The sequence below is a fragment of the Engystomops pustulosus genome, chromosome 2 (genome assembly GCF_040894005.1).
Source record: "Engystomops pustulosus chromosome 2, aEngPut4.maternal, whole genome shotgun sequence".
NCBI classification, from domain to species: domain Eukaryota; kingdom Metazoa; phylum Chordata; class Amphibia; order Anura; family Leptodactylidae; genus Engystomops; species Engystomops pustulosus.
In genome coordinates, this window is record NC_092412.1 from 132,251,192 (window position 1) to 132,270,282 (window position 19,091).

The 19,091-nt window shown below is 39.4% G+C and overlaps 1 protein-coding gene across 6 annotated transcripts in view; it reads right to left on the minus strand.

Annotated features, from left to right (window-relative positions):
• Positions 1-19,091, minus strand: part of VMP1 (vacuole membrane protein 1) — a 97,665-nt gene that overhangs the window by 33,652 nt on the left and 44,922 nt on the right. For all 6 annotated transcript variants that reach the window (XM_072136466.1, XM_072136465.1, XM_072136464.1 and 3 more), the window contains 2 exons: positions 14,570-14,737; positions 12,731-12,862 (listed from right to left, as the gene is read on the minus strand). In XM_072136466.1, coding sequence (XP_071992567.1) covers positions 12,731-12,862; positions 14,570-14,737 — 300 coding nt within the window. The remainder of the gene's footprint in view (positions 1-12,730; positions 12,863-14,569; positions 14,738-19,091) is intronic.

Here is a 19,091-nt window from a genome sequence, read left to right on the forward strand (position 1 = left end):
CTAAAGGTATGGCATTTAATTGTAAGATAGAACACAATTTTACAAGAGTAGAGAAAACCTACCAAAGTTTGCCTGAAGAGCCTGTTTTATGCATACAGGCTGGCAGAGTAAAACTAGGTTCATAACTAGTTTACTTCATACGCTCATTGTACAAAGATGTGAACTATTCCAAGTAATTTTCTTCAGTTATTTCAAACCCAGCAAACAAGTACATATCTATCCATTATACATACTAACATGTGCCCTGCACACATCGAGCGCACTGGAACGGAGGAGAAGCGAGCGCTGCTTGCCCCTCCCCTCTCCATAGAGAATTGTGGTGCATGGTGGTTTTTACGGCCAAAGATACAGCATGCTCTGTCTTTTTTACAGTCCCTCATACGTTCGTGTACATGGGCCCTTACTCTGTATAGTCACTGTAAAGATATTCACCTGTGAATAACTGAAGGAAATAATTGAAGACCATACCGAGAAGTGAACTAGCTGGTATATGCTGAGCAAACCCATTGACATGTATTAGCAAACAGAGGCAAAGTTTTTGCCTCATTCGTATACTACGCAAACAGGCTAAGTCTTTTCATCCTGATAAGCCAGGTCTATGAGCAGTACTGCATTCACCCCTGACCTCTGTGTGGCACTCAGGGAGGTCCCCAGTGATGTCACAGTACATATTAGGACAGTGACATCACTGAGGAAATACCCTGAATATCTCCAGAAGCCAATCACAAGCTGCTACTGATGTTTATTCGTCTTCAAGCTTTCAGGGGGGAGCGGAGGGACAGAAGGATGTATCCTACTGTATGCTGTATACAGTGGAATATGTTACACTGCTCCTCCTTGTTGAGAGTCCTCCTTCCGTATGTAAAAATCCTTCTGATTTAATCCTTACAACAGAGGGCTACAACGCAATGTAAATCAAGCCTAATAGACAAAAACTACTTAAATAGACACAGTGCTTGACTAGATGGGGCTTATAGCCAGACAATGGGTTGTAGCCACAGAATCCAAGCAGTCTAACACTTGGTTTCCCCACCTCCTGATCAATTGGATTACAGCAACTAATCTACGGGGGGCCAACAAAATGGACATAAGCCAAAAAAAAACAGTCTACTTTAATAGTCATATCTTTTCTATGTACGGACAGTGGCATGGTTATGTACAAGATAGGTTTTTCAGGTTTGTTCTTAAATTTAATTTGTATGCAACTCGATACAGGCATGTTCAGCAAGAGTAAATCCATCACGAGGACTAGTGACAATTAGATTTTAAAATTTTTGGGATTAGCTAGGAATAACAATAAAGCTTCATTGCAGAAACCTTACATCATTTAGGTTGCAATGTAGATTGTAACTAAAGGAAAAGGATAATGAAAAATTGCAGTAAGCAACAAGACACATCCATATTACACCAATCTTTGTGGAGCCCTTCTACAAACTTTTCCAATCATATTTCCATAGAAATATAGCAACAATTGGTGTAGAGATTAGATGACATTCTCATGATATGATTGGTGGCAGTAGAAAGAAGAGATGCAGTTCTGAACAAGCTGCAGTTGGGTGTGGTGATGACGCTGGGTTTTCACTGCCTGGCTCAAAATGTTCTTAGAGTAAAATAAACTGTGGGAAAGATGAGCTGCCAGCGAGTAACCTTCATGAGGGATGTGTACTTTTGAGCTAAACAGCCAGCTGGCCTACAGGGAGTAGGACTCGGCAGACACACATCTATTGTCTGATTAGACATCAGAAGATGGGACTCCTGTCACGGAGTAAGGCACTACAGCTCCAGCTCACTGAAGCCTGAGTCCTCTAGAGTCCACGTTGACAAATTCTTTAACATGCTCTGTGGTTACAAGGAAACATGGTTTCATTCTGAGTCACTCCTGTTCAAACAGTTTACTGGAAATGGAGAGGAGGGGGAATTTTCAGAGAAGTCATGTGATGGGCCAGACAAACCATAATCAGAATAGGTTCAGCAGAGTCAAAAACAGGTCCTGACAGCAACTGACACCCAGGGAGTGCATGGCCTCTTAGTCATGACAATCATTACAATTTAATTTGGCAAACAGGGTCACAAGAGGAACTATAGTAGACAGCAGGATTAACAGTTGCAGGGCAATAGGGTGAGAGGATATAAAATACTAAAGCAAAAGTTCACATAGAAGGTTTAAATTTAGTATAGTATATAGAGCCGAGCATTATACCATTAATCATGGGATATGTGGCTGCTTTAGAACGGAATGTTTAATTTTCATTTTATCATTCGATATATGCACAACAGGGTAGCACTTGTAAGTAATCATAGGATAGACAAATTCTTATAATAATATGCAAATAATAAGCTTTAAATTGTTTTCAGTTTATTTCTAAATGGTGCCAGAAGATTTTGGAGACATTGCCTAAAAACAAATCACATACAAAAAATGGTCTGTGTCTAGTATATTCAATCACATCCATTTCCAGTAGAAAGGTGGTTTTTAAAAACAAATTATGTTTTTCAAAAAGCGATGAGAAGCTTTTTATTTTTCTTGCTCTTTTTACATAACATTACAAGATCTCTTTCATAAAGAAGAATGACTTATCTTTTCCTTTAAGAGAAAGTATGTTTACCTACTGAGTAATTTACTGTGCACACTTCAGTCCAAGGTACCTTTATTCTTCTACACACAGCTTTGCGCAAGCTATAGCCGTCATGAACTATTTATCTGTGAGTATTTTCCAGGAGACCCATGACAAAGTGCGCAGTAAGTCTAGAGGTGTGGCTGTCACTACAAAAGTTCTCCTACCCAGATAAACTCACAGTAATACAGTAATAAAATGATACAGTTTTAACAGATGACAACGTAAAACAGACTAGATGTGGTTTTCAAGGCTGCTCCTATTTCTGCATTTCATCAGCTTTTTTTTTTTTTTTTTTACTTTTCAAGTGTTTCAGGAGAAATAGACCATACTGTGGGTCAAATACTTGGCACCACTGCCTACAAAATCCTTCTACCTGCTTGTCACCTGGCAAACTATTTTACAAAACATTCTTTCAGAAATAAGTATCTTTTTGTGTGTCCATCTGTATCCTTGAATAACCACAGACCACCCCTGTGTGCAGGGAGAAGCCTTACTACCATCAATTCATAGATTATAAGCTCTTTAATTATGCAAGGTGGAGAGGGCACATAGAGGGGGACTTATCATTACTGGGGTTTATGGGGAACATTACATTACAGGGGGCTTTGTATGACATTACAGGGGGCTTTGTATGACATTACAGGGGGCTTTGGGGAAGTGGGGGACATTACAGAGGGCTTTGTGAACATTATTGGGAGGCTGTGAAGACATTGGGGGGGGGGGCTGTTACATTACTGGGTGCTGTGGGGGACTTCATAGTGGAGCTGTGGCGGACTTTACAGGTGGCTGTGACAACATTGGGGGCTGTGGGGGACATTTTTGGGGGCTTTGGGAACATTACTAGGGGGCTGTGATGATATTGAAGGGGGTGTGGGGGACAATACTGGGGGGCTGTCAGGGACATTAAAGGGCACTGTGGGGGGCTTCTTAGTCAGGGCTGTGGGGAACATTACAGGGGGCTCTGGGGAACATTTTATTGGGGGCTGTGCGGACATTACTTAGTGTAGGTATTAGGTGAGGGGATTCTTTATGTGGGCATGATTAGGCAGGGCATTATTTGGTTTAGGGTCACATTGAAAGCTAATTAGTGGGGGCCACAGTTATTAAGTGTAAATTGCATTATTACTTGTTAGACCAAGATTAGGGAAGATTATTAGGTGGGTGGCAGTAATTGTCAGCTTTATAAAAAATTTATAAAAAGTGTCCCCACAATGGAGACCATGTACTGTGTGTAAACCAGAATGTATCTATATAATATATACAGGGTTACGTTCAAGTTAGGTTTTGTAGGTTTGTTCTTAAGTTGAATTTGTATGCAAGTCAGAACTGTATATTTTATAATTGTAACCCCAGGCAGAATTTTTTTGGTCTCTGTGACAATTGGATTTTTAAAAATGTTAGATTGTCACAAATACCAGGATTGACAATAAAGCTTATAGCAGACACCTCTGATAACTCTTACAGATGATCATTGTAGCCTAAGGATAAAGTACCGTAAATTACCAACATTCAGAGGTCCCTTTGGAACTAGTCGGATGTTCTTAAGTAGGGGACCGCCTGTTTCTAGGTTTTACGTTTTTTATAACATGTTATATTAGGAAGCACCTCCTGGCACTGGTTGTAAAAGGTAGGGATTTCTCCTGTGTTTTATGTAGCTATATGTGTTGTGTATAGGTTGTGTACAGGAGTGGGCATTACCGAAAGTGTAACGCCCCTGCCACCAAATATGTTCCCCCTAATCCTGTCCCTAGCCCCTTTATATTTATTAAATTTTTATTACAAGGTGTGTGTGCAAACATAGTTTTAATCAATTCAACCCCTTACCAAATAAGAGGTCGGATCCTCGCACAGGTCCCCTGGCAGTCGGCCGTATTCATGAGGGGGGTGGCTGACACACCCCCTCCATGCCCCTGTCAGTCAGGGAACTGTAAGAAATCGCCGGCAGCAGCGACTGTACTGCGCAAAAAAAAAAAAACACCCTTATTCACAGCGCCGGTTGAATGTGAATAAGCCCCTCTGCGGCCACTGTCAGCACGCCGCATCGCTTAGAGCCAGTGATTCTTCCAGTTCCCTGACAGACAGGGGTGTGGAGGGGGTGTGTCGGCCGTCACCCTCATGGATACGGCCAACTGCCTGGGGACTGGTTTTTACTCGAAACGCGTAGCTGTTTGTGGATACCACTATGTGCTGACCGATTTTATATGATGATTCAATAGAGAAGCAAGAATTTTTTCATAAAAAAAGTGCTGGATCATTTGAATCTTTTTCATTGTCTGCAAAAACCTGCAACCACAGGGTGTATCCTTTTGCACTTTCAAGAGGACGGGGAGGATCACCAAATGCTCACAGGTGTAAGGATTTCCTTCAAAACACACTTGCCACATGGACTTTTCTTTTGTAAACTGCCTGGGGACCTCTACCAAGATCGATTAAAACTATGTTTGCACACACAAATTGTAATAAAAATGTAATGCATATAAAAAGGGGCTGGGGACAGGATTAGGGGGAACATATTTGGTGGGGGTATTTTTCGGGGTTGACAGGTCCTCTTTAAGCAGAAAAAAAAGTTAAAAAGGAAAAAGAAAACTGTTGCAATGTCTTATCCACATATTTGTTGTTTACGTCTTTTCAATCTTTTCAGATTTCAATCTCCTAGTGATTTTAACACAATAAAGATCATTGTTAACCCTTTACTTCACAATTTTACTCAGTTTTATTGCCGTTTTAGCACCTATCACTCAGTGATGGTCAGTGTAAAATTCCAGAGTGTGGGAGGGGGCTCTTACTAAAATCCCTCTAGTACTGTGAGCTGACAGTGTGGTTAGATTATCAGGGTACAGGTTTATGTACACTTTCATCTGGCTTCTGAACATTGTACTAGTATCTGATGATGAGATCATGAGATGATGAGATCCAAGAGATGCCTATTGCATACAATGGCAGTCAGCTCTCCTACATCTTTGATATTCCACAACACACACTGCCGTCACTCAGAAATCCAAGATGGATTCCCCAACCCTAAGTCATAAGTTAGACGGTGGTGTTTGGCAGCAAATGAAATTGTGTACACCATGACTGATAGAAACAGGTTGGAATTATATCTGATGAAATGCTAATTTTTTTGTTAACATTGAATTAGAAAATGTGTTAATTTGTTATTCTGAGAATATTTAAGAAACTTGTCTTCCTAGGGATACCCCTTTAAAAAGATACATGATTGATAAACACAATATGCTTGATGAAAAACCACAAACAGTGACTTGAAGAAAAGCTATAAACAACTAATTTCACAAGTTGTCATTACTAAACATAGCTAGTCCTCACCCAGATGCCAAAATATCAATGTGATTTATTAAAACTAAACACAGGGATTAATCATGGTCCAGACCTGGCTTCAAAATATCCAAAAACAGCCACATTGAACAGCTTCCAACTATGAGAAAAGTGCTGCAAATACAAGGTGCTTGATCTCCACATGAAAACATTTCAGAATAGATTACAGACATGTTTATGTTGTTCTTAAAGGGGTATTCCAGGAATCAGAATTATTCAAATACAAATGGGCCCTTAAAATAGAAGCTAATATGTAATTAGTTTTTATTTAAATTTTGGTCCCCTTAGCAGAAATATGCTGTTGACATACAATGTAATGAAGAATTAAAATGCTACTGGCCCTTTAATTAGTCTGTTGATTTTCTAAGCGCAGAGCAGACACATGACAGAAGATGGCCGCTGGTCACATGTCCACATTAAAAAGGGGCAATGTGCAGGTCATGTGATCACCACTATGTTTGGCTGTAGTTGGTTGGCTGCAGTGCATCCAGTATGGTCAGTGTTGTGGTGAGACGTCATCACTGAGGTAACGTGCACTGATGGCAGTTACACACATCATTACCATGGTAACAGAGCAGGACAATCTGTTAGATCATCACTGAGAGCAAAGCATAAGAGGGAGGAGGAGTTACTGACAACTAAAGGATCATAGGACATGTAGTTTCCAGCGGCGGCCATCTTGGTGATAACTCCACCTATTTTAGAAATCCTATAACATTTTGTCAATCATAATTTTGTCGTTCATATTCCTGAAATACCCCTTTAAGGACGCCAATACACAAAACAAATTAGGAGATTTTGCCGATAAATCATTACAAAATTATTAATTAGTGGCTGTATCATGTACTGTTAACATGATATGTCACAAATAACAATTTTGCAATCATTTACCTGAAAAATTATGTGCTCCACATCAGCAAGGTAGGTTTTCACCCTAAATATAAAAAAACAAACATATGAAAAAAATCTTTTCAAAGTTTATGAAAAGTATAAAATGTATGTTAAAAAATTGCACGTGTTGCATATCATATCCAAACTAACAGCCAATCTTTGGATTAAGAATAATATGACTGCAGTATATGACAATATCCAGTAACCATGTAACAAAAGAAAAGTGTTGGATTTACCCCTAGACTTCAAACATATGAAGATGCCTAATGAAAATATACCATCAAAATTAAGTATGATAAACCAGGGACAGCCTAAAATCTAGTTTAAAAAAATAAAAACATTATAAACTTGGGAAATTTACTCATAGATCCAGACAATGTGATCGTAGTATAGAAGAACATGGAACAGACATAAAATAGTTGTTTCATATTTTATTTAGTGCAGAATGTTTTCTTTAAAATAAATAGCCTTCACCATAATGCATAGATACATAGAGGTAAGTATAAGAAATAAAAAAAATGATGATGTTTCTGTCAAGTAAGATCTGTCTTTCTCTTATGGCTGGTCTGGCTTGGTGATGCAATGAGAGATGGCAGCAAGACGCGGTCTTAAATAGAGTGTAGACTGCGCATGACTGGAAGTGATGTACATTATGGTGAAGGCTATTATTCTAAAGAAACATTTCTGCACCAAATGCGAAAAATAATAATTTTATGTGTGTGCCATGTTCTTCTATATGGACATTTCTTGATTGAGAATCCGACATTGAGCACCACTAACGAAAAGTGTACGGTCTCTATTGTTCTACGTGTATTGTGTCTGTAGTAATCTTTTTTAATCTTTGCTCTGGTAATGCCATCCCCCGCAAGAATATAATTTTGATTTCAGAAGGAGGAAGGCCATGAATAGCTAATATAAGAAGATGACCACAGTCACAGTGTCTGGATCTAAAGGTAAGTGCCCCTGGTCTTATAGTGCTCGATATAGATGGCAGCTTTCCTTTAAGTTAATGGTATCTTGTATCTATTTTTTTCTGGGGAACACATACAAAAGGCCTCACTTTAAAATATATATATATATATATTTTCACCGGCCACTTTATTAGGTACACCATGCTAGTAACGGGTTGGACCCCCTTTTGCCTTCAGAACTGCCTCAATTCTTCTTGGCATAGATTCAACAAGGTGCTGGAAGCATTCCTCAGAGATTTTGGTCCATATTGACATGATGGCATCACACAGTTGCTGCAGATTTGTCGCTTGCACATCCATGATGCGAATCTCCCGTTCCACCACATCCCAAAGATGCTCTATTGGATTGAGATCTGGTGACTGTGGAGGCCATTTGAGTACAGTGAACTTATTGTCATGTTCAAGAAACCAGTCTGAGATGATTCCAGCTTTATGACATGGCGCATTATCCTGCTGAAAGTAGCCATCATATGTTGGGTACATTGTGGTCATAAAGGGATGGACATGGTCAGCAACAATACTCAGGTAGGTTGTGGCGTTGCAACGATGCTCAATTGGTACCAAGGGGCCCAAAGAGTGCCAAGAAAATATTCCCCACACCATGACACCACCACCACCAGCCTGAACCGTTGATACAAGGCAGGATGGATCCATGCTTTCATGTTGTTGACGCCAAATTCTGACCCTACCATCCGAATGTCGCAGCAGAAATTGAGACTCATGAGACCAGGCAACGTTTTTCCAATCTTCTACTGTCCAATTTCGATGAGCTTGCGCAAATTGTAGCCTAAGTTTCCTGTTCTTAGCTGAAAGGAGTGGCACTCGGTGTGGTCTTCTGCTGCTGTAGCCCATCTGCCTCAAAGTTCGACGTACTGTGCGTTCAGAGATGCTCTTCTGCCTACAGGTGGCGATTTGAGTCACTGTTGCCTTTCTATCAGCTCGAACCAGTCTGCCCATTCTCCTCTGACCTCTGGCATCAACAAGGCATTTCCACCCACAGAACTGCCGCTCACTGGATGTTTTTTCTTTTTCGGACCATTCTCTGTAAACCCTAGAGATGGTTGTGCATGAAAATCCCAGTAGATCAGCAGTTTCTGAAATACTCAGACCATCAGACCAGCCCTTCTGGCACCAACAACCATGCCGCGTTCAAAGGCACTCAAATCACCTTTCTTCCCCATACTGATGCTCGGTTTGAACTGCAGGAGATTGTCTTGACCATGTCTACATGCCTAAATGCACTGAGTTGCCGCCATGTGATTGGCTGATTAGAAATTAAGTGTTAACGAGCAGTTGGACAGGTGTACCTAATAAAGTGGCCGGTGAGTGAATATATATATATATATATATATATATATATATTTTTTTTTTTTAAACTCTTGGCTAATTCATTTTGGGAATGCACGGCTGATGAACAAATATTCTTATTAAGGGGCATTAGTCTCAGAGTAAGGCTGGAACTTTCAGCAGAACTTTTAAAGATAGAAATCTTTAATGCTTTGAGTATGGATCAGAGAGCTGTATTCAGTTCAGCACAGCAAGTGTGGATGAGCCCTAAAAATGATGTATACTAGCCAGGTAGACTATAAAATAAAAAATGTGGGAGAGTTAGACTTTTGGAGCACCTTGCACCTGAATTCTAGTATTTTTTACTTTATGACTGTGTTTAAAATTAAAATTGTGGCCTAAGTTGTGACATCCTATGTGCCAAAAATGTTGGCATAGTTCTGGTTAACAAAGCCAACAAACGCAAGGTGGAAATTTAGACTAAACAGCCTTAGGCCACTTGCACAAGAATGTTGTATAGGGGCATGTTCTAGCCAGATTTATTATCCACCATGATAGTCTAACCTAGACTGTGTAACTATAAAACAGTATTAGGAGATCTTCCCCTATGCCTTACCCAGTAATATGCATTGTAGCATTGTGAAATAAGACCATGGGCCCTCGGCGGTAAATATTATAGCCTCTACAAGTCTGGAATTCACTTCCAACATATGGTGCTTGAATCAAGCTTCTTAGGGAATGGATGATGTGTCCTTTCAATGTGAGGTTTCAAGACTTATGGAGGACCTTCAAAAAGGTCCTGAAATGGCTTGTGTACATATGTATTGAGAGCAGGAACTGTAAGAGGATTTTATAGATGAAAGCCATTTTAAGCATAAAGTTTAGTGGGCCCCATGGGCCCCCTAGAAGGCTTTGGCCCTGGGCTACCACCCCAATCTGTCTACTACTGGTAGCACCTTTCTAATGAAATATACTAGAAATGTGACCTACAATAGTAAAGAATATATTCATTGTACTTATAGTTCCCACATTCATGCCCCAATTACTAATAACCTATAAAGACAGACAGACAGACAGCAGACACAAATTCTCCAGTTCCAGCCTGTGAACCGGTCAATAGTTAGTTTAACAAGGAGTCTGGTTTGTCAACTTGCAGTAAAGTATAAATCATGCTAGCTTCAGTCAATTCAGCACAACATTTTGAAGCAGACAGGATGTGTTCCTATAACATTGTTAGCTCTTTCCAAAAATCACTGTTTAAATGTAAAACGCAGACAAAAGCAGTGTGTCATAACGATAACGTAATCTATTTTGGAAGTAAACCGGACAAAAGGAATACTGCAGACAAAGCTGGCATAGGGCCAGTACATGTAGCCATAAAAATCATGTTGGCAACAGGCTAGTTAGAAGGACCTGGTCATTCTATAGCTGGCAAAATGCAATGCAAGAGCAGGCATAGTGCAAACACATTTGCAAGAAAAACAAATGAAGAATGGAAAAAACAAGAGGATATACAGACAATGCAGAATAGAATAATCCCATATGTATAAAGAAATTCTGATCACACCACAGAGCTAACACAAGGTCAGCAATCCCTTAAAGTAGAACAAGCTGACTCAAAAGAGGACTGCATAAGAAAAAAACCACACTCCAAAAGCTAATGTAACACAGGGAAGTCAAGTTTTAGGGTCACACAGTGCTGAATCTTTAAGGTAAGCCAAAATCTGTACCAGCCAATGCTTTATTATGTTAACAGAACAATTTTATATTCTGTTGATCAGATTCACAGCCATGTTAAGTTCACATCAACTCACCATTGCATAGAATTCATTTTTAAATGATAAGGCTTGGTCCAACGTCCCGCCACCCCCCCCCCCCAAAAAAAAAACCAAACAAACAAAAAAAACTCGATCTATTTCGAAAGGGCTCAGTGCCTACAGTATATTGTTCACCGTAAAGCCACACACTATATTTTTAACTCCCCCACTGTAACTACCTATCCTGTAATGATCAGACATATCATTGAGTTTGATAAGAGTACTTTGCAATGTTCCATATTAGAGGTTCTCTTTGACATTTAAAGGAAATCTACCATTGAGAATGCTGTAGCTACACTCATGCAAAAACATATCTTGTTTAATCCAGGACAGAGTGGTTTGGTGAAAAAACAATTATGCCGAAGTTCTCCACTCAGCTCAGGGATTAAACAAGATATATTTCTGCATCAGTGTAGCTACAGCATTCTCAAGGTATGTTCATAATGCTGAATCAAATGGTAGATTTCCTTTAACTTAAAAATCTCTAAAATGCAAATCATAAAATGCACAGGTTATTCCTGCAATGGAAATTTTGTGTGTCCTGAACTTTAAAAGGTATACAGCATTTTATCACCAACAAGTGAAGCAATATTTAAAACAATCTAGTAGACACTGCCTATATAAATGTCAAGTATCATGGCCCTATGCTTCATCTTCACACAGCAATCCCTTTTTCATCTGTTGGAACTAGAATTGTCATAAGAAAGGGGCCTTAAAGGGGTATTCCAGTAATCAGCATCATTCTTATACAAATAAGTACTCAAATTATAAGATAATATGTAATTAGTTATTATTTAAAAAGTTGCTGTGGACATACACTGTAATGAGGAATTAAAATGCTACTGGCGCGTTAATCAGTCTGTTGATTTTCTCCGGTGGAGCAGACACAGGACAGAAGACGGCCGCTGGTCACATGTCCACATCACACATCCTGCACCTGCCTGGTCAGGTCATGTGATTATCACTACATTTGGTTGCAGTTGCAGTGCATCCAGTATGACCAGTGTTGTGGTGAGACGTCATCTAAGTGAGGTAATGTGCAGTGATGGCAGTAACACACATCATTACTATGGTAACAAAACAGGACAGTCTGTTGCATCATCACTGTGAGAAGAGCATAAGAGGGAGGAGGAGTTAGTGAGAACTAAAGGATCATGGGACTTGTAGTTTCCAGTGGAAGCCATCTTGGTGGTAACTTAGTCTTTACAAAATTTTATGAATAATAAAATTAATCTAGTTAAACTCCATTTTGTGACTAACGACAATGGGGCACATTTACTAAGGCTCCGCACACCGCATTTCTGTCAGGTTTCCTGACTATTTCTGATTTGCGCCGCATTTAACAGGGTTTTTGACGCACGCGATCGGATTTTGGTGCAATCACGACGACTTTCATGTGACACAAATCGTGGGGCGTGGCCGTCGGACAACCCGACTGATACGGACTAAGCGCGGGATTTAAATTCAAATTGTGTCGCAAGACATGCACTTGCATACACCGGGAAGAAGAAGGTGAACTCCAGCGGACCTCAGCGGGAAAGCGACACATGCAGGATCTCGGGCGCACGAATCTTGTTGAATCGCGCCGGACTTCATCCTCCTCGGACAACACACCTCAGGGATCGGGACAAAAAAAAAATATATTTTTATTGGTTTCCTCTGTTACTTCAGACCCAGTCATGAAGGTGGAGGAAGCCCCTTCTGACTTTTTTTTTTTCCAACTTGGTAAGTAAATACATGGTCATCTTCAGGAATGTGCTCTCATTCAGGGAGGAAATAATGTGAGATTTAGATAAAGGATTGTCATCCCCACCTGTGCTGTTTGGGCATGTTCCAACATCTCCTCAAATTCCTCATACTCCTCATCATCAGGTTCTGCTCCTGATAGGCGAGCTGCTCTGGCCATAAAGTATGGAGGTAGTTCACCAATTGCAGTGCCAGCACCCTATAAACGGAAGAAAACAGATAAACAACCTGAATGGGAAGTTTGTAAAATAAAAGAAACAAATACATTATTAAGAAAATATAAATATATGACAGACACTGTCTGTTAATAAGTCGGAGATATCATAAGCAATCGGAGGAGCTCAAAAACCCTAATGAGTGTCAAATGGCACCCAAGTAAGGGAGTACATTCAGGCGGCTGTGTGCTTGCCCATTGGAAAGCTCAAAGACACACACCACTTATGTAGGCTTTTGAAACTTATTTTATACTCTGCACAAAAGCCTTTGTTGTTTATGAAAGCTTCAAGGCGACTCCTGTTTGAAGAAAGTAGTTTCAAGCATTTCTATTGGATTCAGGTTCCGATGATTCAATGCCCATTGCATTGCTTTATTTTATTTCTCTGAAATTATTCTGTTCCCTTATAAAACATGGCTGGACCATTATACAAGCTCTTCTACCTCTTGTGTCCCCAGTCATCCTTCCATATAACCGTTTGTACTCTTTAACGTATTATTTTATTTGTATATGTCTCCTATGATTTGTAAATGCTACAGAATATGATGGTGCAATAAAAATAAAGATTCTTATCAATTGAGAGTTTCCATGGATGTGTGTTTGGGATCATAATCTTGCTGTAATGTCCACCCTCATTTCATCTTTATCATCCTGGAAGAATTTTATCTAGAATGTCTTGGTACATTTGGTCGTTCGGCCTTACTAATGCCTTATGCTGCAAAACAGCCCCACAACATAATTTCCCGCCTCTAAACTTCACTGTTGGTTTGGTGATTTTGGGGAAATATACAGTGCATTTGGACTTAAATGTGGTTAGTATTATGGCATCCCAGAAAATAAAGTTTGGACAATATTTTCAAACTGTATTCTCCCAGTATTTCAAAGGTCTGTATACATTTTGTTGAGCAAACTTAAAAACTTCTTGAACCTGCTTTTTGTTAAACAATGGGGTCTTGCATTGTGAGTGCACAGGCCATGGAAAGTTGGTCATAGATGTGTGAATTGCATTAATTGTCTTTGTTCCTGCTGATTCCAGGTCTTTCTGTAGTTCTCCACAAGTGGTTCTTGAATAATGTTTCTAATAAATCTTTTCACCCTTCTTCTAGAATCTTCTTCTAAAATAGGGAGAGGATCGCTTTTATAAAGGAATGGTGTTCTTTCCACGTCCGGATTATAGCCATTGGCACCTTCAGTAGTTTATAAATTATTCTGTAAATCAATACCATAACTTGGTAATGAGACAACTTTTTATAAGACCATCAGGTGAAGTGGCTGATATTATGTTTCACCAAATGTCAGGATTGCCTTCTATTTACCGATAGATTTAATGGGGGGTGGGGGGGTGATTACATGACTTTAAATGGCCTTTTGTACAAAGGTTCTGTGGAGAAGGGGGGCATAGGAGTGAGTTGAAGCAGCAAGATCTTCACACTGCAGCTCAGGGAGAACTCAAAATCACCCCCAGAGGAAACTGTTAGCAATGAAAAAGGCCATTCATATTAAGGCCATTAAGAGTGTTTTTCCTCATGAAAACACAATGTACTACTGGTTCATATAAAGTTTGTTGACAGGCAAGGTGTGCTTTGATGTATCCGTTGTAAAGTTTTAATGCTGTATAAATTATTTGTTTCCGTATTGCAGTAAAACAAAACGCTTAGAGGCTCAGAGTGACTTTAATATCAGTATACTTACCCACATGCAGGCTTCCAGCCTGACTTTGGAGATGATGGTCCATAAGGAAATGCTGCCTTCTACAGATTCTTCGTCAGGACATATAATTTCATCTGGATATGGAGGTTCCGGAAAATTAACAGAATTACATTCATAAGCAGCAAGTGTCACAGAAGCTATATGTGGACCCTGAAAAGACATAATACAAAAAAATTGTTAGATTTACACTATGGTAAGCCTCAGTGGCGATACTAGTATGAAAACACGGATGCCAATGAATGGCTGCAGCAATTTTAAGTATGTACTACAGAATTAATCTGTACAAAAGTTCAGCAATATAGTTTTTAGAAGATACATAGATATAGATATCGCTTTATGGTTAGTACTGGGCTTCTATCGATCGCTGTCCAGTGTTGCATATTGGAAGAAACAACTGACCACCATGAATTAGTATCACAGAAGTTCATCTTTTATCTTGTTAAAGATATTTGAAAATTTTGTGAAAAAAGTTAAGTTTAGGTTCATATTGTTGGTAGTAATAAATTGAACTAAATCGAATGCCTCTTGTTTGGTACCCCGCCCCACCCCACCCCACCCCCGATATGCAGGTTTACCAAATAAGAGTCATTTGATTTTGTCCAATTCATTTGTACTAACAAAATTAACCTAAAATTCATTGACAAAACTGTACACATTTCTCCATACACTTAACCCATTGCATCTAACACAACGCTTCATGCGGACTCATGCCACCAAAAACATGTCATTAAAAACATCCTGGTGGGTGAGCTAATCCGATTAAAGAGAAATTGCACAGACCCTATAGTCAGAGTCAGAAAAGAACAAAATGTTTAATAAATCTCTCACAGCGGCAATACTCTCAGTGGATGTTAAAATGAGCAGAAGGTACAGTCACTAAAATTCACCGATCTGAACTATTAAAAAAAAACAAAACAAACAAACAAAAAAAAAGGTAAAAAAAATTATACAGTAACACAAATAATTTGTTAACCTTTTCAACGACCCACAATGTCCAATACCAGGACATTGTTAAAATTATAAGGAAACATGTACCTATACTCCAAATGGATGAAGCACTTTATGCAATTCTAGAATCTGGAGTGCATTTCACAGCCAAAAGAGCAGCCACTTTAGCAATGCAGCTATCCCCAAGTTTGTTCTCCAGCACACAAATGAACAAAAGTAACAAACACTGGCTTACAACCACAGGCTGTTACAAATGTGTATCAAGTCAAACGATACATAAATTGTAACACTCCTTATGTCATCTATCTTATCACATGTACAATTTGTAAATTGCAGAATGTCGGTTTTACCACGAACGCTATGAAAACCTAGGATACGCCGACAGATGCTATTAGTGAAAATGCAGTTTACATCTCGGCGGTGTCAAAACATTTCCGAGACATACATGCGGGAAATTGTGCTTCTTGCAAAGTGGTCGCTATAGAAAAAAAAAAATGGGCAAACCAAAGAGTAGGGGACCATAAAAAATGCCTACTAAAATGTGAAACATTTTGGATCTTCCTCTTAAAAACCTACATCCCATTAGGTCTGAATAGATGCCAAGATGTAATTTACTTTTATTAGCCATTACTGATTGTTTCCTCAATATGACAAACATCGTCTTTCTCTTATTCTTTTTCTCTTGTCTAATACAGTGGGATAAGTGAATTTTTAGATGTGTAGTAAAAAGTATTATCTTGTATGCTTTCCCATTGTTTATTCCCTAGATTTCGGTAGTAACAAAAATTACGTGGAATAATAAAAGGGAATATAGGAGTTGGGCTAGCAGAGTCTCACGCTAAGCCATTATTAAGATATCCTATTGAAACGCGTAGGCTTTGCCTGCAGACCCTTGATTTATCTTCCATGTTCCTGTTCTATTTTTTCATATGTATTTAACAATTTTGCTAATAAATACCAAAGTTTTTTAGGGGACCATTGCAACAGAAGCTGGACTATTTTATTTTTTTGGAGCGTGCTTGAATCCTTTGGCGACGGTTGATCCTTGCTTGCTGCAACCTGCCATCTCTGTCCCCTGTGTCCATGTGAGCTGACTTTTCCTTGTTCAGTATTGTGTATTAACTCCTATCATTGTTCCATATACTGTGAAGCTCAAGTAATTCACATGCTAAGTGCATCATGGGTGCGTTAGAACGGCTTCACTTCTGCACAGCTACCAAGAGCTTTGGACCGAGGTAAGTAAAAATGATGATTTTTTTTTTTTTTTTTTATTATTACGACCACGTACAAATATAAAACAGGGCAATTTGAGGTACTTTAGACCCTAATCCATAAGGACCTATGGATGATTTACAGTCTCTGACAAGTTCCATTTAAAGAAAACCTGTTATCACCAGAATTTTACCCCATACACCAGTAATACCTGCTGGTAAAGGGTTAAAAGCCTTCCCCATAGCACCTAAAATTATCTGCCACTGAGACACTGTACCTTAATTACAGCTGTTTTTCTGATGCGCAAAAGAGTAGACAAGAGTCAATTTCTAAAAAGAATAGTCATGTTTTCTCCAGGCTGCCAGTGAGCCACCCTCCTTCACTGCCTAGTGATTTCTGTAATCATTCTTTTGAGTGTTAGTAGCAGGAGGAGTGTAAAAAGTAAATTTATATTCAAGGATTGTAGCTGGATTTGGTGCACTGGTGTGTCAGATCACAGAACACAGGGTCACACTTTTGGCGTTTCTATATACAGACTGTTAAGAGAAAAGATTTTTCAGTGGCAAATACTTCCATCTATTATATTCCGCTTTAAGTAAGAAATCCACAAGTGTAAAACAAACAAAAAAGAAAGAAATGAGAGAGAGGAAGAGAATAATAAATAAAATAATACATTAAAAAGGAAAAGATGATACATTGGACATTCTTTGGAAGCATCAACATTTATAGATGGAAAATGAGCAGCTGTGGCCAAAAAGAAAAGTTTACCTATTGTTAAACATGAAATCTGCCAGATATGACTTGATAAGTTACTCATACAGCACAGAGTGTGCAGCAGTGTGCTGACCACAGCTATCTGAACCAAGGACATGGAATCAAAATCTGCCAGAATATCACAACGTCACGCAGCAACATGCAACAGTAGTAAAACGGTTGTCAACATATACAACAAATGTCCAATATCAAAATCATCAAAATAACAAGCATCTGAATGTCTCGGTAAAACACTGGCACCGTGTGGTGGAATGAAAGACTTCTTAGCAGTCACCGTGCAGGCTAACAGTCTTGTGTCAACAAGTGCCAGAATCGTGGCAAAATTAATCCAACTAATAGGTTGTATAAAGTCCAGAGATGCACCAGATGCATCATGCAAGGTGTTAATCCTACACATTTGAAAACTGTACATCATAGTAAAACTTCCCCGTGTGCATATTCCACAAAATTAGAAGACATCCACCCTAAAGCTAAACTATTTACAATAAAACACAAGATATATATTCTTTTTTGTTTTACAGGACTTTGATAAAACTGAAGGTCGCTCAACATGGTCATTATTGGTAGATAGCATAACCAAGACATACTATTTAATACAATGATACGAAAAGAGAAAGTTGTGACTATCAATGGCTGATAAATTACAACATGGGATCAAAGATTGCACTAACATTTTTCCAGAAGGGTAATAATACCCCTTTTACCATTTTTGAAGAGTAATTTTTAGCCACGGAGGAGTATGAAATTTTAAGCAATACATATAAATAACTACTAGGCCTAAATAGCGTTAAAAGACAAATATTGATGCAAGAAAATCATCAAAACCATCACATCCCAGTCTCTGTCCAGACTATGGCTGTCGCCCCATACCCGCACCCGCCCAGACTATGGCCGTCGCCCCAGAAGCTTCCTGGACTTTGACAAGTGGACTTCAAGTCTGTGTTGGGTTTTGGCCACATGACCCAGAATTAATGCTTGATTGGCTATTCTGCCACCATTCCGGCATTATGTCCAGGTCGCATGGCCGAACATGAATATCAGATGCGTAAGTGAGGTCCACTCATCTCTAGTGGCCACCAATTTTTTATCATATTTTATTATTTTTATAAATATTTTTATTATATATGTGTCATCTGCTGTTATATACCGACATCCCAATGATCACTGTTATCAGTGATCTGTATACACAGACATGCAGAGAGGCTGCACATTGCATCTTCACTGCAAGTCTATTAATCACATGTGCTCCGGGAATCCCATACAAATCACGGGATAACTCGGCAGACGCAGCGCTCACTATAAGCGCGGTATACGATGCTGATGTAATAGGGGACTGATACCAACGGCCCCCTGTCACAGTACAGGATAGGGCTGTCACACAGACATGGCATTGTGTGCAGAAGTGTAGACTGCTAGAGGGAATAGCAGCCCTCACTCCCCGCTGCTGCAGGTGGTCATGCGGCCGGAGATCTGTGCTTCAGTCACATGACCTTCTATCAGCCGTGCACTAGTGCAGTGAATAGATTGCAACTAGCAGAGGGTCTGAGGGAGAGAGAAGAATAATCCAAAG